General features: G+C 48.8%; 1 protein-coding gene across 2 annotated transcripts in view; it reads right to left on the bottom strand.

Annotated features, from left to right (window-relative positions):
• Positions 1–310: 310 nt before the first annotated feature.
• The window catches only part of PCBP3 (poly(rC) binding protein 3), a 51,324-nt gene continuing 40,088 nt past the window's right edge, over positions 311–11,546 (bottom strand). Inside the window, exons 9-13 of one of the 2 annotated variants that reach the window (XM_006876107.1) lie at positions 7,795–7,873; positions 7,213–7,272; positions 3,818–3,870; positions 1,722–1,891; positions 311–347 (exon numbers count right to left, since the gene is read on the bottom strand). In XM_006876107.1, the coding sequence (XP_006876169.1) occupies positions 311–347; positions 1,722–1,891; positions 3,818–3,870; positions 7,213–7,272; positions 7,795–7,873 (399 nt within the window). The remainder of the gene's footprint in view (positions 348–1,721; positions 1,892–3,817; positions 3,871–7,212; positions 7,273–7,794; positions 7,874–11,546) is intronic. The other variant, XM_006876106.1, reaches the window with a different exon arrangement.

Raw genomic sequence — 11,546 nt, 5'->3', positions numbered from 1 at the left:
AAGTATGTAAAATAATTAATACCGCATGCCAATGCAGGGACAGACAGAGCATAAACTAATACTGGTGAGCAGGGCTGGGGATGGAGCCTGGAGCGTAGGCGCCGTACAGACACAGATATACAAGTAGGTGTGTGTGGCGGGGGCACGTATGCATAGGAACGGTATATATATATGTATGTATATATATATATAATTTCTGTCAGTAAAGAAACTCTATCACGTATTTGCAGTGGGCAGACAGGAGGCTGCAGGAGCAGGTGGAGGCAATGGCTCAGGAGGCGGTGCTATGGAGGGAGACTGCAGGTGGAGGTTAGAGCGCACCCATTCCAGTGACCTCGGATGTGAGCCTGGAACAGACAAAGGACAAGGAGGGAAGAGAGCACAGTGACAATGTGCTGCATAAACCCCGGGAGAGGGGAGCCATACAGGGGTAGGCATATCCTCCCCGCTGCATGCCTACTCCTTTCTCACAGCAGATGCTGCTCTGGCCATGGCTGCCTGGCCACGGAGAGAGAAGACATAGTCACAGCAGGGCAGGAAGGTGGAGAGCCATGAGGCCTCCCCCAGGGGACACCTTGTGCTAGTGGCCATGTGTCATGGAGGCACTGTCGCCCGAGGCAATCACTACTGGACAACTGGGAGGGTGACCCAGGGGCCTTGGAAGGATGACTTGAAAGCCTCCAAACATCCTATGGGGGGTGGGGGAGGTTGTCTTTATAACCACAGGACGTGACAGAACAGAGTCGCTTAGTGAATGATGGATGCTTTATGATCTGAATCAACCTGAGTGTGGCTGACTGAAGGCTCCTCATCGGGGTAACCCTTAACAACCCACCTGTCTCCGTGGCCTGGCACAGCAGACAGGATGTGTTTGCGCTGTGCCAACACCCAGCACATGCTCACGGCCTTGCACCTTTGCTATACCATGAACACTGTGAGTGTTTGTTTACAGGACGCTGTCCACCACAATGGTACGGAGAGGAGAACGCTCAGCAGTGGTTGAGGGTGGAAGGCCCAGCTCAGCTGCCCCACCTGCTCTCCTGGGCCACTCCTGGTAGTGTGCTCTTTATGCTCAAGTGACAGTGCCAGATGCTAGTGTCACAGGCCCCAAGGCACAGTAGACAGGCATGAGGGTACATGGCTTTGAGCTAAGCCTGGGACCTACAGTGTCCATGCTACCATGGGTTCTCTCATCTGCACCATGAATGAAGGAAGTCGAGGTCCATACCTCTGAGTCTCATCATTACACACTTCTCTGAGAATGAAGGAGGAGCACCAGAGCAAAAAGGCAGAGCAGTGAGCTGTATAGACAAGGACTAGGTACATGAAGGAGCCAGTGTCAGAGACCTGTCTCAAACTAGATGGGCTCTTGGTTACTGCCTTCTAGCTTTACCCAGCAACTCACTGAGATTCTGCAGGTAACCATGGTAAGATCAAGACATACAAAGATGGAAATTATGATTCCAGGCTTACATGTAGATCGTCTATGTCACAATCTGTCATCAGTGTGCAGCATAAAGAGGAGTAAGTGAGGTGGAGACAGATCTGGATCCACCTACTTTAACTCTGTCCCAGTGTAGAATGTGGGGATGGAACTCCAGATAAAAAGGGGTTTGGGGCCCAGTCAGCATGCCCTCTCTGAGCTCCATGGCTACTTCTCTGAAGGCCTTCCTCAAACCTGAGACAAACCCATTAGAAGAGAGCCCCAGCAAGCTGTTTACCTGGCATTGATGAGATACTGGGCAAGGCTGATGTTGGCCGGGCTTCCGGTGATGGTGATTTGGCGCTCTGATGACCCTTCGGTGGCATTGGCAATTTTGATCTGTGCTCCTGACATCTGTCGAATTTCATTGATTTTGGTTCCTTGGCGTCCAATTATGCAGCCTATTAGCTAGAAGAAAGGATGGGATGGGGGTGTTTTAGAGAAGCGTGCATTGCAGAGTACATGCAAGAGCCTTTCATGGAGAAGATGGGGCGTTTGGACAAGGCCCTGCAGAATTGACAGGGTACAAATGGGTTCTGCATCATGTACCTGACCTGGGGAGGAGGGGGGGGACAAACATACTGTCTTGATCATTTACTTGGTGTGGCTAGATCTCTTCTTACGGTGCTCTGCTTTTAGTCATCCACAGCTTGTGTGTCAAGTCTCATGGCTATGAGACTTGACGCCAGCTCTCTGGTTTAGGCTAGGACTCAGAGCCATAGCCTCATCCCTCCCCCTGAAAGTTTTCTCTAGATGCCCCAGGCTTTCTGGGACGTGTCTTCAGGGTGTTGATGACTCCTGGCATGGAAACTTGGACAAGTGTTTGTTTGAAGCCACAGTGAAGCTCAATGCTGCCTGAAGTCTGCCTTGGAGTCTGTCTGAAGGAGTGGTGGTCAGCAAGAATGAGGACCTTCCTGTCACAGTGAAGATGGCAAGGAGACAGCATGTGTGAGGCCAAAGCCTGGATGTCAAGACCTTCTCTGACAAGAGAGATTCAGCTGAGCAACTCCTCCCAACTACTGTTAGGGATTCAGATCCCAGAGAAGGAGGACCATGGATTCCCTCGATGCCCACCTTCACTTCTATACAAGCCACCAGTGTGGCCCTGGGAGCAAAGAGAAAAAGAAGTGAGCAGAGACAGGTGCCAAGGAGCACCAGGGCAGGAGCCCAGGTGGACTGTCCAAGAACGCTGGGTGGATACAGGTGGGAGAGCTTCTCCCACCTTCTCCCTAAAAGCACTAGTAAACCCAAACTCACTGCCATCAAATCGGTTCCGACTCACAGCAACCCTGTATAGGGTTTCTGAGGCTGTAAATGTTGTTTTGTCTTGTTCATACAAAAATCTGTGGTTCCTGCAGGCTGCTACATACGAAGGGAAGAAGCAGGAGTAAGGTTTCCTTCCTAGTTGTTGTGGGGCTTGACCTGACCATTGCAAAGCAATGATGGTTTCTGAAGCCCAACAGCTGCAGGCTTGAAAAGTTCTACTGACATTTAAACTGGAAAGGTGACGCACAGTAAACACTTCCCACACGGAGGTCGCATGCTTGTTGTTCTGGTAGTTAGCCCTCAAGGACACTTCCTAGGTTCTTGATTCATAATCGTGAGTCAATATCCTTAGAAAAGCCCAGAAATTCAAAGTCTGGTCCACCCTCTGCCACCCGCTCCCTGCTTAGCTGGAAGAGGACTGAGCATGTTGAGGGGAGCTCCTAAGGCACCCAGTTATACCTGAGAAGAGCATACCTGAGGTTATACCAGCTAACCTCAGGTATGCTGAAGTTCACCTTGAGCAGAAAATTCTACCTCAACCCCCAGGGCAGGGCACATGGACTAGATGTATTCCAGGAGACAACCCTGAACCAGGGCAGAGCTTTCTAAGTCATGTTGGGTGAAGTCATATCAGTCTGACACTGGCCTTCTGAATTCTAAGCCCTAACGACCTTTTTGGACTCTTTCTTATTTAGTGTCTTGTTGTTAAGTGCCATAGAGTTGTTTCTGACTCATAGCATCTCTGTTTAGGGTTTCCAAGGCTGTAAATATTTGTGGGAACAGAAAACCTCATCTTTCTCCCACGTAGCAGATGATTGGCTCAAACTGATGACCTCGTGGTTCACAATCCAGTGCATATCTTAAGAATGTAAAATCACATATCTTTTATGAGCATTAAATCCACTTATAATGGTAAAGGAAAGGAGAAAGGCAAAGTAAAGAAGTGCTGCAGAGAGAGCCATCCCATCAATCAATGGAGCTGGTGGGCTGGGGGGAGATAGGGTAATAGCATGTGGTGGGTACCTGTCCCCTCCATATGAGTATACGGAGGTTCAGGGGCATACTCACATCATTGGGAATGGTGAGCTCATGGGTGCTGGCCGGAGGACTGGCATCCAGACCTGAATACACCAAGGGACATGGTTAGGACAGCAAGAGCACAACTCACAGTTACCTCCATACCACCCACTCTCAGCTGGGCCAGGTGAGATCAGCACGCTGGTCAAGGACTAAGCCTGGGAGTGTTAAGTCCTGAACTGTGGCTCCAACCTCCTAATTCCCTCAAAAGAAGAAAAAAGAAGCCCAGAGAGAACAGCATTTCATGGTTTCATTTTGGACACATGACTTTGTATAACCTTTCTTGAGACATTTCACACACTGGTGAGTTTGGGCTGAATGGCAGGGCCTTAATGTCTTCAGGCCATGTGTGAAATGCCATGGTACAGACAAACTTGTCACAGCAAGGAGGTGGGGCCCCTACAGCCAGTTGAATGCCCACTGCCCTCACTGGCTACAAGAAGGCCCTCTGGCTTCCTTCTCACCCAGCACCCTGCATGACGTGTGCAGCAGCGAATTCAAAATTATACGGCCAGGCATAATAACAAATCACATATTCTGTACAGACATCCTTCCTGTGCAGAAGACACAGGTATAAGTGATCCTAAAGCACTAGTTTTCATCTTCAAAAATCTCAATTTAGTGTATACCAGAATTAAACTGAAAGATACAGTTTTGCTTGGGAAGCAATGACAATAAAATGACCCACTGCAGCCCCTGGGGCCAGTGACAGGGATGGTGATGGAGCAGGAGAAGCCATGGGAGGAGTGAAGCAGGGCTGGTGGTGTGGTTACTGTGGGGTGGGGGTGAGGTCTGTCCCTCCAGGCAACCCTGCCCCTGTGCTTATCCAGAAGGTCTATCCTGTTCACTGACTCACCAGCCAGGAACTTGGTCTTCCCCGAGGCCCCTGGGAAGTCCCTACATTGCTGGTCCTACAACTGTGCTCAGAGCCTAGGTGATACCTGCCTGTAGCCAGCTCATTGCAGCTCATTCTCATCTACCTTCAGAAGTGTTCTACAACTGAGACTGCATTCCACCCCACACCACTACCTTGGTCCCCTGCCTGCACCTTGCCTCCTGGGTCTCATCTCTATGGCACATCACAAATCAGTTCAAAACTTTCACTCAAGCTCCCACTTCCTCACGCACTGCCCTCCACCCCTACTCCCTCTGCTCCAGCCATACAATCTCCTGCCAGTGGTGAAAGCCCTGCCTCCCTACCTTCCTGAGGTCCCTGATGTTCAGTCAAACCTCCTGCCCTGCTGCATTCTCCACTTTATCTTCAGCTTCCTTTTCCCTCCCTTTATAGTGCCCACTGAGACTAGGCTTTACTCCTCCTTGTCAGTCTGTCTGTTGCTTTGGGTTGACCTGCAAGGGGGCTGTACCTGACAGGCAGTAGGGCTCAGCTGGTATGTGGTAAAGAAACAATTTGTCCCCAATTGTCTGCATATCCAAGCTGAGAGAGTTTATTCTTGTGTTCTTTTAATAGACGTATTTTCAGAGCACCAATTATTTGGTTGTTCAGCTATCTACAGATCCCACAAATGGTGCCATTTAAAATATCCTTGGTCCTATCTGTGCCCATCCAGGTGCTCCTGACAACGCAGTTTAGGATGCACACAGGAGTGAGTTGCAGCTGCTGAAGTGAGCATAAATTCACCAAGGGGAGTAAACTTCCATGACCTTTCCAGAGTTTAAAATTAAACTAGTAAATTGACTACAGATGTACTCAAAGGGCGTATTCACTTTCTCATGACTCCATGATGAAGACAGTAACACTCTATACACCAGAATATAAATAACGCTTTCCTTATACCACGTTTATGGAGCAGCGTGACCGTCAGCCACTCAGAGGCTGCCATGCCAACATGTTCATTGTTACCTGTTCTGTCTACCCTGCTGCTGGTGGCTAGACACATGGATTTGTGCTGTGAATCCCATGTGAGTTGGAGGGAGGCAAGAGGCAACCAGGAGGCCATGAAGGCTGTGGCCTCAATAACATGCTCTGTCCCCGTGATCAGGCATGGCATGCCAGCAGAGTGGGTTTGTTAAAAAGGGTTATGGAAGTGGGTGCAGTGTATGTGTGGGAGCCAGGGAGAGGGAACGCTGGGCTGGCTGAGGTGGTGGGGGTAGGGGATTGGGAGGGAGCAAACCAGGCCCATTATGTTCCCAGGCCCAGTTCAGGACATGATAGGAGTTTACAAACAGTGGGATCATAAAGATACACACACTATCAGTAGCTAGGCATGGGATCCTGTAATTCCACAATGGCTGGTGTGCATTTCCATAACGAAAATATTATAAGAGTATGTTTATTTTTCTTTTAAAACTTGCATTAGATTAATTTGATTAAGTACAATGTATTATGAGGACCTGGAGTGCCAGAGCAGAATCTCAGCCACAGTTGTGCCTTCAACCTATAGCGACCTCTCTTATCCCAGGCTCTTCCCAAATGGACTCTCACTTGGGAAGGCACCAAGGCAGGGGTAGTGAGACACATGGAGGGAATGTGAGGCCTTAGCCCGAAGGTGGTCCCAGAACACAGCAATGGGGAAGAGTTGTATTTGAGACCAAATACACAAGGAGCTCTGGTAGTGTAGTGGTTATGAATCGGGCTGCGAACTGCAAGGTCAGCAGTTCGAAACTATCAGCTGTTCCATGGGAGAAAGATGAGACTTTCTGCTACCGTAAAAGATTTACAGCCTCGGAAACCCTGTATAGGGTCACTGTGAGTCAGAACTGACTCCACAGCACACAACAACAACACTCAGTCTTCTCATGCATGTTCCCCTTTCGATAGACCAGCACTTCCTGCCCAGATCAGTGAAGCTGGTTTGGAAGGTAGGTGGCAGTCATCCCCCTGAATGATGCCTGTATTCTCTCCAACTGAATTATGACCAGACAAACCACCTAATTCCCTCACTGATACAGCCTCATGTGCTCCTCTCTGTGAATAAGCACCCTGGTGTGAATCAGGGGCACACATAGCACAACACAGTGACTGTTCTCATGGGGGCATTTCTTACACTGGGAATGACGCTGTCTTCATGGCAGGCTGCCTGGTACTGCACTACCACGAGGGTAAAATGACCAGACAGCCTAGCTTACAGCCTTCCTTCATCTCTGATCAGGGCAGTTGTGCCCTGAGGGGTGAGCACTCTTCTAGAACTCTGCCCTAACAACAAAGCATACAACCCACCAACCCTGCTTTCAACAGGGAGCACAGCACACAAAGTGACTTCTGGAAGCAGCACAGTGGACAGGCCCTGACTGCTCCTTCTGAGCCCTTGTATGCTGTTTCCATCTTAGTGTGAGCTGAGGCCTCCCACCAGGGCAAGTTTTCTACTGGTGCTCTGTTCAGGCCCCTGGCTGGCCCTCAGTTTACAATGAGGGTGGCTTTGTTTTACCTGATGACTGGCCCATCAGATTTTGAGCTTCTTCGGAGGAGTGTAAAGGCAGCTTTTCTCCTGGAGAGCAAAGAGAGACAGATTTAATTTTTTGCCCTCAAGGAGATAAGCAAGGTCCCTTCAACTAGGGAAGCTCAAAATATGATTGCCCGGTGGCTGTGTCAGCAGCCACACTACAAGGGTGCCTCAGCCTTTACTTTGCTCCCTAACAACGGCTCTCAGCTGGGAACCGCCATCTCTCTGCCCTAGGACAGGGTCATGTGTTGCTAGCAGATGCCTCTGCTGACTTCCTGTAGAAGGCACTGGATCTTTAGGTGGAGGCACCTGAATGAAGTGCCATCAAGGTTGCTGGTGGAGGACAGCGGAGAACACAGCTGAGCAAGCACCCTGTAGAGGACAGTGCCTCTTTATAAGCAAAGACCCCGCCAAAGCTGACTGAAGGTCATCTGACCCCGCCATGGGAGACAGGTCCCACCCCGGCCATGGGCACACCCCCACTGGTGGACCTGGCTCCACTCAGGACAGCTGCAGAGCGAGTCCCAGGCAGGAAGAGAAGAAGGGCAGTAGGGGCTGGGTACGTACCGGGGAAAGCGGGGTTGGTCTGTCCGAGGGGAGGAAAGGGGGTTTGCTGCATGGCCAACTGGTGGAGCTTGGTCAACTGCTGGGGGTAGGAGGGACACGAGAGCTAAGAAGGTTATTGTCATTGAGTACAGTCACACCAAATAAAAGGCAGTAACAGACTTGATACAGATGGGCACCGGGGGCCATGCGGGCACATGGCAGACGCAGCGTGACTCAAGGACTTGGCCTGGGTGGTGTCAATGGGGCCCAGGTGTTCAGCACGGTAGGGTGGATGCCCTCTCTCAGGTCTCTTCCTCTCTTTGAGGTGTGGGCTGGAAGCAGCCTGGCCTGCTGCTTTCACATGGACCTTGGGCAGAGGGTGTTTTCCAAGGTTGGTATGGAGGGTGGCAGAAGGGAGAGCAAGCCTGCGGGGACCAGCAGGCAATTTGGACTCTTGGCTAGAAAGCTAAGACCAGTTGGACTTGTAAGATATTATAATTCCAACTTGCATCCACAAAAACATTTTATTCTCTTGTGGACAATCTAGTACTACTTTTCAAACCTTGTGTTAGCTAACCCTGACTGTTTTTGCTAGTTGCCTTCAAGTTGGCTCCGACTCAGTCATCCTAAGCACAACAGAACGAAACACTACGCCATCCTCACAATTGCTGTTACGCTTGAGTCCATTGCTGCTGCCCCTGTGCCAATCCATCTGGTTGGAGGGCTTCCTCTTTTTTGTTGATCCTCCACTTTACCAAGCATGATGTCCTTCTCCACAGACTGGTCCTTCCTGGCTAGCACCTGGCTAATCCTGGCAACAAGTCCTGTCTTTCCCAGGTGCACTGCTCTACAGGACTCACCTTCCTGACAAGTGAGGGCCATGAGCAAGGAAATCACTCATAAACCAATTGCCGTCCATGACAACACTTTTGGGGAGTTTTACCATGGTGTCTGGGACTACAGAACATTAGTGCTTGCAGGTTAGAGCCACCAAGAGGGCCTCGGGGACATGTAGGCACCACCTGTAGTTGCACCCACCTGCTTTCTGAGCAGGCTGAGCCTGTCCCCTTGTCCTAGCCTCTGGACATACACATGGGATCTGGTGTACCCTAAGACAGTTTGCCACCCTTGAATGTCCCCAAGTGATAAGAATTGCTGCTGAAAGCATCGGCCTTGATGCCCCCATTCACCCGAACAGACACAGTTTGGGTCCTCTCCGTTAAACACAGAGAAAGCAGCCTCACACTAGAGCACAGCAATGTGGGTCCTGAATAGCCGGTTAGTGTTTCTATAGGGTACTCTTCTCCTAAGAATGTACCCATGTACCCAGAAGTTCAAACAGTTTTGTAATGAGCATTTCTGTTCAGTGTTTGTGTGTGTGCCAAAGGCTACTTCCCATGATCACTGCCCCTGCCTCTACTGTGCCTACCTCCTCCCATGTCCCTGTGAAGGAGGTATGTCCTACACTTGCCCAGTGGACTGTGGCTATGTGGGTACAGGCAATTGGACACAGGAATTTAACTGCACTTGCCAGTCAGACCTGGTCTTTTCTTGACTTTCACAAGAACAGGACATCTGGCACAAGGAGACATGTAGAACCCTGATGACACCCAGAGCCACAACCATACTTGGGAGACAGAACCTCTGTGGTTAAGAGCTGATGGGATTTTGAAGCCATTTGTAGCTGCAGCAATAGCTGACAAATAAAGACTTTCTTGGCCCAGATTCTGAAACACTGCCATTATGTACTTTGTTTGATTGTTTTTCTCCATCCTGGCCATGAAAACATGACAAGTGAGCACTTACGTTGGGGTGTGCTTTACAAACACTCCTCTATCTGCCTTCCCTTTAAGGTCTCTCCACATCTTCTTGGGTATTTTCCTAAGCACTGGAGGTGGGAGTGCTTGAATGAGAAGCAGTAAGACTGTCCTGGGCTGTAGTTGTTATGGCCACAGAGTTTTGCAGAGCTCAGGTTAGGAATGTGGTGACTGGAAGTCAGATTCAGCTCTGAGATTCCACTAGCATGGTGATGTTGGGTGGGGTAACGGGATCAAGGGATCCACCTGATGCAACTGTCCAGGTGTTTTAAAGGACCAGAGGCTGGTCCCTGGTAGCCAGGGCCATTGAAGGAGATGTGAATCCAGATGTGGTTATGAGACCAGCTCCATCGCTGGCCAGATACATGTCTGTCCAATGACTGTATACCTGAATGGACACACACTGAAGCCCTCAGAAACAGGTACCAAAGCATTTCAAGAAGGCACCATCCCTAGGACAACAGCCAAAGTCTTACCGTTCAAGTAAATAATTTGCCTTTCATCCATTTCCATCATCTAATTTCTAATCGTCTTTGAAACCACATATGCTTCTAAAATGTCATTGTCTTTAGTTTTGTTGTTGACCATCAGAGTAGATCATTAATACTAAGCATCAGTAGGGACAACAGGGGAGACTTAGCTTACAGGCTGCTGTGCATTGGGATGAGGCACTGCAAGGTCCTAAAGGGAAGGGTCCTTGCTCCTTTCCATTCAGGAAGCATAGAAGAACACATTAGAAAAATCTGGTAAAGGCTATTGTCTTGGGGAGAAGAAAGGGCATTATAGAAATAAAACAAAAATACACAATTTGCTTTAGGTGAGAAACATAAAGAGGTATTATGCAGGGTCAAACATTAAAAGGCCAAGGTGCCTTCTGGAGTAACGTATCCAAAGCCACATCCTGTGAGATATATTGTACTAACTTGATCTGGTAAGTCATTGACTCCCATTGGATGAGACCACAACTCAACACACAAGGGAAATGTGGGCACTGATACACCAAAAACTTATTTAGTAACATGGATGCTAGGTCATGTTTGACAGTGGAGCTGGTCTTAAAATCCCATCTATAGTCAAGAACTTTAACTAGATCAAAAATTCCTTGGCAGTGGACATAGCTACAAAATTCCTAGGATAAAATAAGAAACCCCCATTTTTGGAGCTAAACTTTTAAAGTTTTTAAAAAAGTTATAGTTTCCAGATCAACATGGAAGTTATCACTCCCACCTACATAGCATGGAGAAAGCTGAAGAAAAAACTAAAATCAACATGTCTTCTTAGATCCAGCTGATAATTAAAGTCACTGGACAAACTGCTGCCCTGAAAACTGGAGAGACGGGCAGATAGCAATAGTCACAGCTTACCAGGAGCTTACTGGGAACAGAAGATCACTGATAGTATCAGTCAGTACCTGTTTTTGTTAGGTGCCACTGAGTCTCATCCACCACTGTGGTGGCTTGTGAGTTGCTGTGATTCTGAAAGCTATGCCACCAGTATTTTAAATACCAGCAGGGTCACCCATGGTGGACAGGTTTCAGATGAGCTTCCAGACGAAGACAGACTAGGAAGAAGGAGTGACGAACTACTTCTGAATATTTAGTCACTGAAAACCTTATGAATAGCAGAGAAACACTGTCAAATATAATGCCAGAAGGTGGGCCTCTCAGGTTGGAAGGCACTCAAAATGCAACTGGGAAGAGCTGCCTCCTCCTAGTAGAGTTGACCGTGATGACACGAATGGAGTAAAGCCCATGGGACCTTCATTTGCTGATGGGGCACAACTCAAAATGAACAGAAACAGGTGTAAAAACATTCATTGAAAATCGGAACATGGAATGTACGAAGTATGAATCTGAGAAAATTGGAAATTGTCAAAAGTGAAATGGAATGCATAAAAATCAGTATCTTAGGCATTAGTGAGCTCAAATGGACTGGTATTGCCCATTTTGAACCTGA

This window comes from Chrysochloris asiatica, unplaced genomic scaffold (genome assembly GCF_000296735.1).
Source record: "Chrysochloris asiatica unplaced genomic scaffold, ChrAsi1.0 scaffold00354, whole genome shotgun sequence".
Lineage (NCBI taxonomy): Eukaryota > Metazoa > Chordata > Mammalia > Afrosoricida > Chrysochloridae > Chrysochloris > Chrysochloris asiatica.
Note: the sequence above shows the minus strand (reverse complement) of the source record. Positions and strands in the feature narration are given on the sequence as shown.